The sequence below is a fragment of the Priapulus caudatus genome, unplaced genomic scaffold (genome assembly GCF_000485595.1).
Source record: "Priapulus caudatus unplaced genomic scaffold, Priapulus_caudatus-5.0.1 Scaffold491, whole genome shotgun sequence".
Lineage (NCBI taxonomy): Eukaryota > Metazoa > Priapulida > Priapulimorpha > Priapulimorphida > Priapulidae > Priapulus > Priapulus caudatus.
The window spans coordinates 14865-31657 of record NW_014577552.1 but is presented as its reverse complement, the minus strand read 5'-3'; the positions used below and the strand labels follow the sequence as shown (position 1 = coordinate 31657).

At 49.5% G+C, this 16793-nt stretch overlaps 2 protein-coding genes across 2 annotated transcripts; one reads left to right on the top strand and one right to left on the bottom strand.

Moving 5' to 3' along the window:
* The first annotated feature begins 168 nt into the window (after nt 1-168).
* LOC106810970 (glycoprotein 3-alpha-L-fucosyltransferase A-like) lies at nt 169-2353 on the top strand. Its single transcript, XM_014814471.1, has 4 exons — nt 169-181; nt 318-773; nt 1370-1502; nt 1744-2353. Exons 1-4 carry the CDS (start codon nt 169-171, stop codon nt 2216-2218), a joined length of 1077 nt encoding a protein of 358 aa, XP_014669957.1. The 3' UTR covers nt 2219-2353.
* A 7791-nt stretch (nt 2354-10144) lies between these two features.
* On the bottom strand, nt 10145-15884 carry LOC106810969 (ELAV-like protein 1-A). The gene is given in 4 exon segments (XM_014814470.1): nt 10145-10497; nt 12686-12971; nt 15068-15221; nt 15807-15884. Coding segments are annotated over 4 exon segments (861 nt in total). The 3' UTR covers nt 10145-10154.
* Nucleotides 15885-16793: the final 909 nt, after the last annotated feature.

The following is a 16793-nucleotide window of genomic DNA, read 5'->3' as shown; positions in this document are numbered from 1 at the left end:
GTCGGTCGGTCGGGCGGTCGGTCGGTCGGGCGGCCGGGCGGGCGGGCCATCGGTCGGTCGGTCGGTCGGTCGGTCGGGCGGCCGGGCGGTCGGTCGGTTGGACGGTCGGGTGGTCGGACGGTCGGTCGGTCGTCGTAGAAAACTCGTAAAGGGAAGGAAAGGGAACGGATGTTAAACAGATGTAAGCGGATGTAAGAGAAGATGTAAGTGCGGATGTAAGGGCGGATGTAAGGGCGGAAGGTGTTAACGTTAACGCTAAGATAACACTCACGATTAATGTCATGACTAATATTATTTCTGACGCTTTTTTTCTCTAGGGCATCAGTTACTTGCTGCTACCAGCTCGGTTCCAGCGGGGTTCAAGATCATTACTTTCGGATCGTCGTATTTCTGGAACGACGAATGGCCGATTCTAAACCAAACCAAACAATTCAGCCACTGTCCAACCCGCGCCTGCTTCATCTTCCCGCAATCGTACTACTACGAGCATCAATGGCTGCGTGACACCGCAGATGCCGTCGTCTTTCATCCAAGAGATCCGTTACTCTCGCAAAAACTTCATTGGCTGTCCGGTAGGGCGCGCCCGCAGCGGCAGCGATGGATCACGCACATACATGAGTCTCCCTTGAACATCGATGGAGCGACGTCACGACTTCGTCTCGTGTGCAACTGGACGATGAGTTACCGTAGCGATGCGGATATCTACGCTCCGTACGGACAATTCTACTTCAACGCAAATGCGTCATCGTCTTCAGTAGACAGTGTTAGACCAGGTCAGTGTGTGTTATTAGACCAGGTCAGTGTGTGTTATTAGACTAGGCAAGTGTGTGTTATTAGACCAGGTCAGTGTGTGTTATTAGACTAGGCAAGTGTGTGTTATTAGACCAGGTCAGTGTGTGTTATTAGACTAGGTCAGTGTGTGTTATTAGACCAGGTCAGTGTGTGTTATTAGACCAGGTCAGTGTGTGTTATTAGACCAGGTCAGTGTGTGTTATTAGACCAGGTCAGTGTGCGTCATTAGACCAGGTCAGTGTGCGTTATTAGACCAGGTTTAGCAATTGGGGCAGCAAAATTAAAAAATAAGCTTAGCTAATAATCGTAAATAACTCTAACGTAATTTTCTTGGCCACTTATCCGTGAAAGCTTTGTCTCAGACCCACCCCTACCACACTATGGACGTCGATCAAGAGCTGCGCGCCCGTCGCTCATCATTCCACAGTTGAGTCATGAGATTGTGTCCCCCCCGCCCCTAGGAATTTGCTCAGCCTGCGATCCTAGTTACGCGTGCATGCACTACCATCATGAACGTATCTTCCCTCGGTGCATGTAGATCTACTACTATACAACAGTATATCCTCCCCTCTTGCAGACAGAGATTATGGCGATGGAAAGACGGGCTTCGTCGCAATCGTGGTTAGCCATTGCATCACGCCCAACAGACGCGAGCTGTACTGGGAGACGCTGAGTAAATATGTACCGGTAGACGTCTACGGTCTGTGCAGGTCAGAGAATTTAATAATGTGCTCCTATAATATCTATATTAATAATTATATTATATCCTATATATTCTATATTATATATATATAATATATATAATATATTAAATCCTTAATATATATTATGTCTCACTCTATAACTGACCATGGGCGTTTTGATATTTGTCTTTGCATTGCATTCTTCGCATGTCGATATAGTGTGAGATTCTATTGCTTCTCGTTGACTCGTTGTCGTGTTGTATTACAGTAAGTCGAACAGTTCGTGCACCGGTCCGCAAGACCATCCATCTTGCATGGAGGACATCGTGAAACGCTACAAGTTCTATCTCGCCTTCGAGAACAGCAACTGCAGGGAGTACATAACTGAAAAGTTCTGGCGCAATGCGCTCGAGTGGGACGTCGTTCCCATAGTGAGAGGAGCACCGAGGACAGACTACGAACGGTCGGCTCCTCCTGGCTCCTTCATCCACGTCAACGATTTCAGTTCCGTTGAGAAGCTGGCTGAGTATTTACAAGAGTTGAACGTCGACAGTGAGGCCTACAATAAATACTTTAGATGGAAGCAGCTAGGCTGGATTTCGAATAACATCAGTGCGTCATTCTGCAGATTGTGTGAGGCACTGCACGATGTGACTAGACCCGTGAAAAGTTATGGGTATCTTAACCAATGGTGGAACGAAAGTGACTGTTTGGAACAGCGAGGTTTTACGAGTGTAGGATGATATACCTACTAATTTACGATAAACCTGTGCTATCACTTTCTCAACGCAAACAGGTGTTGTACTGCAATGGAATCTGAGTATGGAATATAGAACGCACAGCATTTTATTATTTGTACAATATAATTCTCTGTATGAAACAAATATGACTGGAATTTTTTACTACAATCCAAAACCGTGTTTGTAAGGCATTTGTCTCTGGAAAAGAGTACACATAATAAGGTAATGCGACTATTGGAACATCGCTGAATAGAAAATAAGGTACACCAATTATCCCCAAGTATAAAGCATTCAACCTCGATATGTTCTATGGCGAGAACATACACTCGTGTACTTCATGACTTGGCTAACGACGTCGTCTTTCGGTATAAACGAACCTCGACGCTGCCAACTTCTTCAGACAACTTTGCTCACCGATAACAGTCACCTTCCACTTCATCCAAACCACATGTGTTGTGTTGCTGGTGGTGCCATCACGCATTATCCTTGTCCGACGAGAGTACCTGTATATCCATTGGGCGTATTTTATATCCTATATCGTATATATATATATATATATATATTGTATATCTTATAGTTGTCTGAGGGTAAAGGATGCTAAGGTAATAATGGGTTGCTGATTCAGTTAGAACAAGATGGCAGCAGTGGTGCAGACAGTCGTACATATAGACCTGTATATTCATTGGGCGTATTTTCTATTCTATATTGTATATATATATTTATTTTATATAATATAGTTGTCTGAGGGCAAGCGATGCTAAGGTAATGATGGATTGTTCATTCAGTTAGAACAAGAGAGCAGCAGTGGTGCGGACATTCGTTCTAATATCGACGACGAACAATACGATTCTTTTTTTAAATGTTTTATTGCAAACAGATAGTAAATATTGCACATGTGAAAGATTTAACAATCAGTATAACAGGAGTATTATGCCCTTAAAAGTTTCAAAAAGTCTAGATAACCGCTAACGTCGTAGCTTTCATATTTCGAATGCAACAGTCTCCCCCGACTGGCCAAGCAACGGTATAAACTTTATATTAAATTTTATTAAAACTTTAGGTTATCATTTTTGATTCGCATTCGAACGTCACGTAGACCGCGAATATTGCAGTTGATTTATGAGGAGACTCACCGCTCCTCAATATGTATATATATATATATATATATATATATAATAGGTTGCTCGGGAGTTTTGGCCAGTCGTGCGCATATATAAGTGTGATTACTGGGGGGCAAAACAGGAACCCATTATGTTGGAATGTATCACTCGGCTTTTTCAACATGACTAGAAGGGTAGACGAGCCTCTCTACTGCGTCGACGTTGTCAAGACGACGGCTCGTAACGATGACGTCATCACGACGTCACAGACGGCAACTCGTAACGGTGACGTCATCATGACGTCACAGACGCCGGTCGGTAAACTACCAACTTCAGAATGACATCACGAACGGCGGTTTGCGACGATGACGTCATCATGACGTCACACATGTGGCGGCTCGTTGACAGCACATCATCATGACGTCACATCTGGCGAATCTAATGGCATAGTAGTTGTTGGGTGAAGCGAGCCGCAGGGTGGCGCTCTCAGAGGAGCACCCTCGCACATGCAGGGAGATGTTTTTATTGGCATCTGGCGCACTGGCTCGTTCACGACTATCACATCTTACGTCGTAGTCTGAGATCATCCCGGGGTGTGGCAGGCGCGCGGGAAAAACACCGGACGCACACCGTAACCACAAGCGCTGCACGGGCGACATTCAAGATGGTCGCCGGGGCTCAGCGACTAGTAAAACGTGGCGCGGAATCTCGTCAAGGAATGTATGTGTCGTTTATTTAGGGCGCTAGACGTCCGATTTTGTGTGTTATCAATAATATTTATATCTCGGTGGGGTATATAACGTACGTTGTCCGGCTGGGTGGCCTGTCCAAGTGAAATAATCACCGATATTCCCAATCTGGACAACAATCAAACTTTCTGTCGATGACGTCGAACACAAAGCGTAATCACGTGACATACCCTCGCTCGATGGAATTTCTTGATAATCGATATCGCACGGCGCACGCGCAGCACAGTATCGCATTACATGCCCCCTGGTGGCGTGTCACGCAACCTATGTCAGTCAGCAATTTCCGTCAGTAACAGAAAGCTACTAAATCTTTTTTCGGGCAAGTTTTTTTTTCGTTTTCTTCACATCATTAGACCACCCCGCCAGCCGACAGGACGTAACATTTTTTACGGGGAGTGACGCCCCCTACCTCGATCAGGGACAAACACAGACACGTGGTGGGCCAGGAGGGCCTAACCATTTGCTCACCGTGGGGGTAGGGTGTGCGCTGGAGTTACGATTAGAGGAGTTAGAGTGACGACATAGCTTTCCCTCCTTTACGTTCCGCAGTCTATCGTTTAGCAACGTAGTTACCTAACCTTATAGTGCTAGCGCTAGTCTTAGGGTCCTCGATGAACGACTGATCGACCCTTAATTACTCCGCTTACATTACTAACTTACATTCGCAGCTCTTTTATAGATTTAGGTCGTATCCCCACGTGAGGACACTGCCCCTTTGGAAGAGTTCGATTAGTTGAAGGCACAATGCAACCGCTGCTGAAAGAAGCTACACTCAAAACGAGCCCAATACTCTTCCCTTCCTTCTCTCTACGGCTCCGTCTTCCCCTCTCACCGCACCCGTGCCGTGTCAAACCCGCACGTCGAAAAAACGACCTTTGTGTCCCACCCGTTCGCCGGTGTTTCCCATAATCGCCACGCGAGGGCGCTGCGGTCACGGCTTCCCGTTGGGGTGCGGAAGTAGACAGTTGCAGGCGATATTCGCGCCACCTAGTGGTAATCGCGAAGGTGCCAGATTTGGTGTGTGTTGGTGTGGGGACGTGAGAGGGGTCTCGGGAGTGGTCGTTGGCGGTTGGGGTTGGAGGAAAAATGAGCATGCAATTGACACGCGAAAACCAGTAAAGAATTTAGTTAAAATTAAGCAGACGCCGCAACTGAAATAACCGTAAACGTGTTGTTAGTGCAAATATAGCAGCGATAGGGAGCGCATGACGTCAGCTAAATATGCAGAAGATCCAGAGGAAGAGGGAAAAGGGAAGGTAGCAGGATAAGGAGGAGAGGGAGGAGGAAGAGTGAAAGGAGGAGGAGGATGAGGAGAAGGAGGAGGAGGAGGAGAATGAGAAGGAGGAGGAGGATAAGGCGGAGGAGGAGGAGGAAAAAGAGAAGGTGGCAGGATGAGGAGGAGAGGGAGGAGGAAGAGGAGGAGGAGGAGGAGAATAGCAAGCGTGGGAGTAGCAGGCCTTGTGAAGCTGTGCTGAAACGGGCGAGAACGATAGCGCTGTGATTTTGCAAGCAAGACAATAAACAAACCAATGATTTCTCCTTCACTCACTCTCGTCCTCTCACACGCACTCGTAAACCTTCTCCTCCTCCTCTGCTGTCTCTCATACACAATCTCCTCATCTCCCTTCTCTCCTCTGGCTTCCTTCTCCACTCTCCCTATTTAGCACTCTTTCTCCTCATCTCTCGCTCAACCTAACCCTCTCTCTCGCTCCATCCATCCATCCACTCGCGAACGTGTTCAAACAAAAAGTAAGAGTAAAACGAAAAAACCAAATGTAAAAAACACAACAAAATTCGTGGTGAGGAAAGAAATAATTTTTAATGACATCGAAAACAACACCAGCGCCGGCTAGCGAGCGCGACGCGAATTAATCGTCGTAATAAATATCGTACAGCTAAGGAATTCTCACACCGACAAATAATAAATAAACAAGGATGCTGCCGCTACACGAGACACCTGCGTACGATGGACCGCCCCCTCTTGCATCAATGTGACAGCGGTCGTGTGACAGTGTGACAGTGACCGTGTGACAGTGTGACAGCGGTCGTGTGACAGTGTGACAGTGACCGTGTGACAGTGTCACAGCGGTCGTGTGACAGTGTGACAGTGACCGTGTGACAGTGTCACAGCGGTCGTGTGACAGTGTGACAGTGACCGTGTGACAGTGTGACAGCGGTCGTGTGACAGTGGGGTAAGCAGTAGTAGTTAGGGTCACCACGCTGTCTTGTGTTAAGTTCTAACCACCGTGTAGTAACACTGAGGCCATCCCACTCCCTAACGCAAGCTAAGTCCACCGAGGGCACTCCCTTAGTCATAGGACGCTACCCCCTTAGTTGTAAGAAGCCACCCCCTTAGTCATAAGAGGCCCTGCCTAGCAAGCTCAAACTGATACCAACATCACTGATCAAGTACCACTCTGAGCACACTCCTGCTCCTCCCCCGCACTTACGCACTCGGCTGCGATCAGGGGGGTCTGGCTAGATCCATCCCCTACCACCCTGTCCCACAGTGCCAGATAGTATAGATCAGGAGAACTCGTTCAACGCTATCAAATGTTTTACACCCGATGTCATGAGTTACGATAGATAATCTAAGAGCAGAGCCCTCTGGTGGAAATCAGGGGGGGGGAGGGTCTGGCTTTCCCTGCGGACTCCACCCCACATTGTCCCCGCAGTGCCAGATAGGATTGCATCAGGAGAACTCCCTCAACGATGTCTCATGTATAAACCCGATGTTATGAGTTACGATAAATAACCTAAGAGCAGAGCCCTCTGGTGGAGATCAGCGTGCGTGGAAGGAGGGAGGGGGGGGGACAACTGGCGCAGGCGACCTCTAACCGCCTCACCCTGCAGCGTGAAAAAAACGTGAGAACGAGTCGCAGCGCCGCCCTGGTGGCGCGACCGGTACTTACAGGGACATCCGGTCGTTCACGGCGCCTCGTCTCCTAATTGCAACGGCCGCAGGGGGAGCTGCTAAAAATCGAAAACAAGAGCACGTCTGCGCATCGATGAGTAGCACGCACGAACATCCTCTCCTCCATTCCTGTAGGTGGCGCCACATGTTAGTCGTCTCGCAGAAATATAACCGATGACGTCATTGCTACGACCGCTGGTACCTCTCCCCACCCACAAGACTTTCCAACGGAAACTCTGGCCTCTTGGCTGCTACGAAGACCTCTATAGTTGGCGTTCTTACCAGTAGATGGCGGTGCCCTTGCTCTGCAGGGGGATCGATGTGTTGAACTAACGAGGTGTCGGTGATATCATCCACGCGACGCGCGCGCCCTCTACTGAGCTCCGGCCGCGAACAGCTGCGAACGTTTGGAATCATATCTGAAAGCTAACTTTCGATAACCTAACACTTAAAGCATGACAAAACTTTTCTCTCTCTCTCGCGCACATACACACACGCGCACACAATCACTATACAACCCCTCTCTCTTTCCCTCTCCTTCGATGTCCCCTCTCGATCGATAGAATAAAGAATTACTACACCACATAGGAATAAATAAATTATGGTCGCGTCGTACGGCAAGCGCGCTTCGATCAATCGAACAAACAAAATCTCCGCCCAGAAACTATACGGGAGATGAGTCATACCTAACGAAGTAATACACAAACAACACCATACACGCGAATAAACACAACAGTAAGTAAATCCAGTGTTCCGTCTACGGCAGAGCACGCACGCCTGCCGCTGCTGCTGCTGCTGCTGCTGGTACTGGCTGCGAGGGACCGGGTGTCTATGTGGGAGACATATTGATTGTGATTTATTGGGGGGATCCGAGGAAGCATTGCCTGCTTTTATTGGAGGGAGGGGACTTGGTTAGCGTTGCGAACCCCCTCCCTCTACCAACGGGTACCGTGACAATCGTTAACGCAGGGCAATCATTCAATAAGATAGGTTTTGACTCGTCTTGCATAGGCTTTGTTTAACTGGCTTTCGTAGATACCCAGGCCGCACGCGCGATTGTAGAAAACAATGAAAATACGACTAAAACGAACACGTTCGAAATAGGAAAGGGTTCACCCTTTGTCGTTTTGCGCGGCATATCCCGTTTCTCCTTCTTCTCCATCCTCCCCTCTATCCCTCTCTCCATCTTCCTCTCTATCCCTCTCTCTATCCACTCTCTCTCTCGTTTGCCATCTTCCTACACAACTGCAAAGTTCAAAGATTTCCATCGCATTCTGTGGATATCGCACATCAGCTGCGCTAACACTTGCCTGTCAACGGCACTCGCGCTGAGGCAAGGCAACTTACGTACCGTTGCCAGCGGCAGGCAACTTACGGGCAACGTGGCCCACAGACACGCATGCACCGTGCACACACACTCAGCGCAGAAACGCAACGTGTCCGACGCAGCGACCGTGAGCGTTTCTCAATTCATTCACGCTCGCTCGCCTCCCACGCTCTGGCTATCACGCGCCTTGCGCGCACGAACTCGCTGCGTGCGAACGCGTGCAGAATAGCCCGTAAAACTTCACCGATCTACGGCTAGAGGGCGCCACTCAGCACAGCTGCACCGCTACATAGGTTACGAGCGCCCCTTGCGAGCGGCTCTTCCTCGGAAGCCCTTATGTCAACATCAATGCAATGAGCGTTGCCCGCAAGCCTCGCTAGCATCCCGAATCCCATTCACCAAATAAACGCCTCCACTGGCCCCCCAGGCAGGTCCCCGACAACACACACTGCCTATATTTAAACCGACTAAACAACTAAAATGGCGTGCGATGATAATTATATCATTAACTCTCTACCGTATATATACACAACATAGAACTAAATGTCGATTATAACATAATGACGTCGATAAACGGCTACGCGAGATCTCGCGAGATCTCGTCGCTTTCTCGATCTAGAAGGACACAGTTATGCTCGTCAGTTCGTTGATGAAACAATCGTCGATGAAACAAACGAATCTCAGATGGCGCTGGCAGCATCGCCACGGTAACTCCGCGAACAGTCACAACAAAGCGCTGCTCCGGTATTCACTATGGATATAACCTCTTGCTATACAGTAACAGTTCGCCGTGAACCTCTATATACAATAAAATCCGGCGGGAATTCGACGATATCGACTTATATATCACCCTCCCCCCGGTCCCTGTCTGTCGTAACATCAGTATATGCAAATGTAAATGAGTAGCCAGTGAAATGATCATTCGAATGTCTACGGAAACGCCCGACCGTCTCGCCCGTCACCCAGGTGGCGCCACGAACGAGAACAAATCAGGAGACGAAAAATGAAGAGGAAAATTTCAACGAGCGAGGCATCTGCGCGGATGTCAGCGCCACCTGCCGGAAAGATTTGGAAAATAACGGACGCGGGCCAACAAGGGGGACGTACGTGACGACAGCCGACGTGTAGAACCGTAAGACAAAGATATCGACGCAAACCTTCACAACGTCGGCGGACGCGTAAATAAGTAAATGCACGCAAGACCGCCAGGAGGCACCACCGCGGGCGACAACATCGAACACAACAAACAAATAGGGTTTGAAAATCTACAGCTACGACACGTGATAAATAAACTCCGACAACTCAACCTCTCGAAATGCGATAGTACACCTGCGCAGCCCTTACGCACGCACGCACGCACGCATGCGCGCACGCACGCATGCACGCACGCACGTAGGGGTCACGCACGCGCGCTGGATCACGCACGCGGGCGGCAGCGGCACCGCCACGCAAAAACCGGACCGAATAAATTAAAGTTGCCAAGAACCGGCGAGAGAGAGAACGCACGCGCGCGCACGCGCGCACGCACGCACGCACGCTACCATCGCGCCGCCGCAAAACGCCCACACCTCCTCCCCTACCTCCTCCCCCGCGCGCGCGCGACACCAGGAAACCGCCCCCCTGGCCGTCACCGCGGACATGACGACGACGACGACGACGACGACAAACGCCGACGCCGCGCGCTATATGTACACAACCGCCTATTATATATACACACACGTGGAAAAACCCCGCTCTTCGCACGGCTCTTCCTATCACAACAATCTGCTGCAGAGACTGAGATGACTAGGGCGGCCCCCTCCCCCTCCTCCCCGCACTCCTCCCCCTCCGCTCCTCCCCCTCCTCCGCGTCACTGCTTCAGGCGGCCCATCGGCGACGGCTTCTTGAAGGAGATCTGCAGCACGCGGTTGTTGAACGTGTACCCGTTCAGACTCTGTATCGCGATGAGCGCCTCGTCGTAGTTGGTCATCGTGACGAAGCCGAAACCCTTGCACTTCTGCGTGTTTGGGTCGCGGATAACCTTCACGTTCTGCACGGCGCCGAACGGGCCGAACAGCTGCCACAGCGAGCTCTCCTCTGTCTCTGGAGCGAGGTTGTAGACGAAGATGCACCAGCCGGTCGCGGCCTGCACGCCAGCCGTGATCAGCGGACTCGTCGTTAGCGGGTCCGGCGCCGTCGCGATCGGCGAGAACCTGTAGAGGGAGCCACGCGTCAGTAACGGACCGTTATCAGTGTAGGAGGAGCTAGTGTCAGTAATACTTTAGAGAGAGAGAGCCAGCGTCACTAACACGTGGGAGCAGGAGTACAGGGCGCGAGTGTCAGTAACGGGCGGTAATATGATGTAAACACTGTGACGTATATCATACATACATCATACATCATACATCATACATCATACATCATACATCATACATCATACGTCATGACGTCATACATCGTGGGCGTAACGTGTAGTAACGCCAGGGTTAGTAACGTACGTGTTGTAGACACTGTAGGAGGAGCCAGGGTCAGTAATCCTGGAGAGGGAGCCACCGTGAGGAATACCGTAGGGGGAACCAGCGTCAGTAATGCGAGGCGAACACTGTAGGGGGAGCCAGGGTCAGTAATACGATTTGAACACTGTAGAGGGAGCCAGCGTCAGTAACGGGCAGTAGACATTGTAGGGGGCACTAGGGTCAGTGTAGTATAATAACGTCGCATATTTATGATATTTTTTTTTAAAGTTTGGTAGGGTGAGAGCAGGAGGAGCAAGAAGTAAGTGGAGAAGACTCATTCCTATCGGCCCTCCCCGCCGTATATACATTACGTTGATATACGCTCATAATTGCATTTTAGACGAACTACAGATTTTTCCCCTCGCAATTTAATTAGCCTTTGCTTCATCGCTATCGGCTATCATCGTGAGAGACTGCCGAAAACGTATCAGCTTTCGCAAATTATTCAGTGCAAATAGTCAAACGCAATTGCGCGGATGAAGGGTCGGGTGAGCTTATTACAAGCCACGAGGTAATAATAATTCGAGTCCTAATCATAAATAGGAGCGGCGATAACCAGGGCCGGATTAGAGATTAATATCCGGGCGAATAGTGGGCAGCTAGTGCTAATTAGCAGAATGAAATCCACCGCTCTGACACCTCCCGTGACGTCAGCGCGTGACGTCAGCGCGACCTCCCAGCGGCTCTCACGTCACCGCTTAAAGGCACCGTATGGATGTGCGCCTAGAGTCGAGGTCGCGTCAAGGTCACGTGTGAGGTTGCGTTGAGGTCACGTGTGAGGTCGCGTCGAAGTCGCTTCAAGGTCGCGTTAAGGTCACGTTGAGGTCACGTGTGAGGTTGCGTTGAGGTCACGTGTGAGGTCGCGTCGAAGTCGCTTCAAGGTCGCGTTAAGGTCACGTTGAGGTCACGTGTGAGGTTGCGTTGAGGTCACGTCGTGGTCACATCGAAGTCGCGTGGAGGTCATGTCAAGGTCACGACGGGGTCGCGTGGAGGTCACGTCGAGGTCGTGCTAAAGTCACGAGGTCAGAGACTAACGCGGTGATGCGCGTGCCGCTCTGCGATCCGTTGTCACGGCAACCGCGACGTAGACATTCGTGCATCACTCATGCTCACCCCGTGCCTTCACGAATCTCAGCAAACATAACCACGACGTTAAACCAACAACCCCTCTCTACCAACTCACCCTAACACACTATCGACCAGCGAAAAATAGTCAATAAATCATCAAACATAGCCACGACATCAACGACCTTCAACCACCTCACCCTAACAGACTATCAACCGGCGAAAATAGTCAATAAATGATCGAAAATCAACCGTTAATCAATTAAACGACATTCTGCCCCTACCGGGCCCCGTCCCCTTCACCCCAACACACACATTCTGCATGCCCACAACAGTCGAGCGAACGAGGTAAGTAAAGAAATTGCGAAGTTGGGCGTGACCGCGACTACGACGACCGGTGGCACCACCCATGCACACGGCGCGGTCGCGATCACGCGCAACAACAAGAGAACGCTAGCAGAAGCAAAACGAGCGGAGCGCGCGCACGCTCGGGTGGGAGATGCACGCCATGGCAACCCAACCCCAACGCACACTCAGGCGGGTGGCAACGTGGCAACCACCTCCACCTCCCCCGCACGCTAGGGCGGGGGGGCGGGCGCCACTGCAACCCCCACCCGACGCACGCTCAGGCAGGGGGCGCCACCGCGGCAACCTCCCCCTCCCCCGCACGCGCGCGCGCGCGCTCCGCTCGGAGCAACGAAACAAAACAGCAGCCGTTCGCCCCCTAAACGATTTCACAAGAAGCGAGATCTCGGAAGAAAGCGAATTCTCGTGAGACCTGGGCGCGAGTAGCGGCGACGACGCGACCGTGAACTCCGACCTGAATCGGCCGCCGGGCGCGGCGTGGTGGTGCATCGGTCCCGGAGCGATGCTCGGCAGAACGACGCTGCGCCGCGACAGCGACGCCGCCTGCACCGCGGCCGTCGCCGACAGGTAGGCGGTCGTCAGCGGGAAGAAGGCCTTCACGTTCGTCGTCGGCGTGTTCGCGAACTTGACGGTGATCGGGTCCTTGGCGCCGTCCGGCACGGTGCCGTCCAGCTTCTGCACGGCGGACTCGGCCTCGCAGCGCTGGTCGTAGCGCACGAACGCGACGCCCTTCGACAGACCTGCAACGAGGCGGCGCCACCGGTCAGTGCTCTGTGATGCAGATGTAGAATATTATTGTGTAAATAGTTATGATATATATTATCTATAATATTATATATAATACATATATATGATATATAAATATATATATATACATATATTATAATCATAGGTGACGCCCTTTGACTGCTGCAACGAGGGGGGGGGGGCCACCGGTGAGCGATCGTAATGGGGTAAGGGGAGGGGTGACATATGACGCAGATGTATGAGGTCCTCTTTTATCCACAATACACTTCGATGGGTCTGAGGTCTGAACGCATACCTATATAAATTTGTATGATAAATATTATGATATATATGTGTATATATCAGTCGGTGAAATGCTGCGCCCTTCTATGGCTCTAATAATATATAACTTATATAGCTTCGTAGCTATTAATACATGTGTTATTAACTCTTGATATAGTATATATCTATATCTATATATATATAAATAAATAAATATATATATATATAGTGATTCACTGGGAGACTCAGTGCTGTGACGCGGTACGTACTAAATCAATGAGTGAAACGATGATGGATGATGTGTGTAGTAAGATTGACTATGAAACCTCACATATGAGGTAACACGCACGTACACTACTGAAACAAGAGTATTGCAACCGCACCGTTGTTATCTAACCGTAACTGTGGCACGAAGGGTCGTTGTCGTATAGAGTAGTACAAATATGTACCCGAGGTAATTATCTGATACGGTTAGGGTTAGGGTTTAGGGTTAGGGTTAGGATTAGGGTTAGGGAGTAGGCGTAGGCGACATACTCGCCGACACCTCGGGTACTACATATATACGACAACGACCCCTTCAGCGTGACTGCGTTATAACTTGAGAATTTAAGCATAATGATGCCGTAAATATGTAATAACGTCAACGCGAATGCAGATTTTCCCATCAACTTTACACGTTATCAATGCTATTGATATGCTAGCTAGCGTAAATCAAATTAGTCCCTCCGTCTTCGATATAGTCCCTTGGACGTTGAAGACTATAATATTTACGAGGTGAATTACGAGGTAACACTAGCCTATACTTATTAGTGCAAATATGGCGTCGCAACTTTTACGCGATATAAAACACACATCATAAAACTGTACTATAATCAAAACGCTATAACTACAACATTACAACTACCACGAGGCAGTACATCTTAACTACTACACAGTGCACGAACGCAATGCTATATTAACCACAGTTACAACAGCTGTACATGCTACAGAGCGTTTTATAACTGATGTCAGTAGCTTACGCATACACTAATGGCCTATCCATTTGAGAGAGCAGCTGGCAGGAAAATTGCCATGTCAAATCTACACCTGTTACCATGTTTTATGTCTAGTCTGAGAGATACCTACTGTGTCTGTTTTTGCTTTTACATCAATTTTTTAATCCATGCCTGTGACTGCTGTCATGTCTTTGATTGTTTTTATAATTTTGACGGCTGTCATGTCCGTGTGTGTGTGTTTGCTATCGTGCGTGTATGTGTCTGTGTATGTGTATGTGTCTATTTGCTTGTCTATACTGCTATCTCTGTATGTGTCTGCTGCGTATTACTGTGTCGGTGTTTGTTGCTGTATCCGTTTCCATGTATGTGTATCTGTATCCTCGTATGTGTCTGTGTGTATCTGTATATGTGTCCGTGCTTTCATCTGTGTCTGCGTCAGTGCACATATGTCTGTGTATACATGTCTGCTACCGTAGATCTGTCTACGCTCTGGCTGCTTCCATGCTTGTGTCTGCTGCCACAGACCTGTGTCCCATACGCCCCAAGCCACACCTCAACCACACACGAACCACTCTGTGTCCCCCCGCCCACCACCAACTCATGCGCTCAAGCTCCTCTGTTAACTCTCCCCTAGCTCTAGAACTATAGCCCTTCGCTCTGCCACAGTCAGAGAACTATAGCCCTTCGCTCTGCCACAGTCAGAGAACTATAGCCCTTCGCTCTGCCGCATGAGCCAACTGAGCTCTAGTTCTCCGACTGTGGCGGAGCGAAGGGCTATAGTTCTCCGACAGTGGCGGAGCGAAGGGAGATAGTTCTAAAGTTAACTCTCCTACCTGACACGTTGTCGCAGAGCAGGCGGCAGGTGATGATGTGACCGAATGGATCGAACATCTTTTCGACTCCGTCCTGCGACATGTACTTGGGCAGGCCGGACACGTACAGGTTCGCCCCCTGGATGGCGTCGCTGCTCGGCCGCGCGAACGACACCTGGTGGCCAAAACGGGAAGCTTGGCATTATGGATGTCTAATGACGTCACTGATCGCGCGTCGAATTGTTTTTTTTGTTTTTTTTTGCTTTTAGCGTTTATAGCATTTCCTTAAGCCGATTTGTTCTTTTAGCATTTGTCTTTTTTCTCGATTGATTTGATTGAATTGAATGATTTGATGCGATTGAGATGAGACGTTTCTGTGTGATTGACTCTTTCTGAGTACTACCCTTCCACATCGTTCCGACCTTAATGCGGTGATATCTGCTTCTTTTATCGACGCTGCTGGCATTATAAGGGGCGAAATAAAGTTGAACAAAGATGAATGTAGATATTATTATTCATATACACGCACGCGCGCGCACACATGCATGCAATCACGAATACACACACACGCACACACACACACACACACACACACACACACACACACACACACACGCACGCACGCACGGTGCACGCACGCACGGCCACGCACCAGCACGCATACACCACACACACACACACAACACACACACACACACACACACCCTCTCACACACCACGCTTGATCCAACTAATGGACGCACTCGCATACAATCCGTACCTTAATAGTTTTGTTCTGTAGTTTGAGTACCATTTAATAGTTCTGGATAGCTCTTGCTGCATCGTCCTGCCTTTGCATAGTTTACAAATCATATCCTAAGACTGCACTCCACCAAACCCCCTCAAAACACACACACGTAAGATAAAGAAAGAAACCTTGGTAAAAAACCCCAACAGCAAAGATCATTACTCCATCACATTCTCTCAGTTCTCTTCTCGCTCCCTAGTTATCCGTCTCGTCTCTCTCTCTCTCTGCTCTTCTCTCTCTCTCTCTCTCTTCTCTCCTCTCTCTCTAATAATATATATATATATATATATATATTATATATATATATATATGTGTAAGATAAACATGCACAAATGCAGCACAAAGCTACACCCACACGTATACCCAGCACTCAGTATAATAGACACGCACGCACGCACGCCACGTCACGCCACATACGCACGCACTGCACGCACGCACGCACGCACGACACGCACGCACGCACGCCCCGCACGCACGCATGAATTGTACGACATTCTACAGTTGCACGTATCAGTCATTATTGATGGTTTGTTCATCGCAGAGTTTTTATCTTCGACCGCCACCGCAGCGCCCACCGGAGACGAGACCGAGAGAGAGAGGGAGCGAGAGAGAGAGAGTGAGAGAGAGAGATGAGAGAGAGAGAGAGAGAACGCGAGAAAAGAGAGAAAGAACGGCGAGAGAGAGAGAGTGTGTGAAGAGGGAGAGAAAGCGAGCGAGCGAGAGAGAGAGAGAAATATATGCGAAGAGGAAAGAGAGAAAGAGAGATAGGAGAGAGAGAGAGATGAGAGCGAGAGAGAGCGAGCTCCAGACTAATTGTGCACTCAGCCAATAGTTGACAGTTATCGCTATTAAATACCGCAACCATTAGCTGGGTCTATCTCGCAACCGATGCAGCTTCTACTAATGGCAGCAGCACTAATAAATAATTGTGTGGGCGAGGAGCGCGCAAGAGAGAGAGAG

Bases quoted from the DNA above. Each gene is read 5' to 3' on its own strand.
- LOC106810970 (XM_014814471.1), top strand. The intron at 774-1,369 runs GTCAGTGTGTGT...CCCCTCTTGCAG, and splicing joins AGTAGACAGTGTTAGACCAG to ACAGAGATTATGGCGATGGA. The intron at 1,503-1,743 runs GTCAGAGAATTT...GTTGTATTACAG, and splicing joins GACGTCTACGGTCTGTGCAG to TAAGTCGAACAGTTCGTGCA.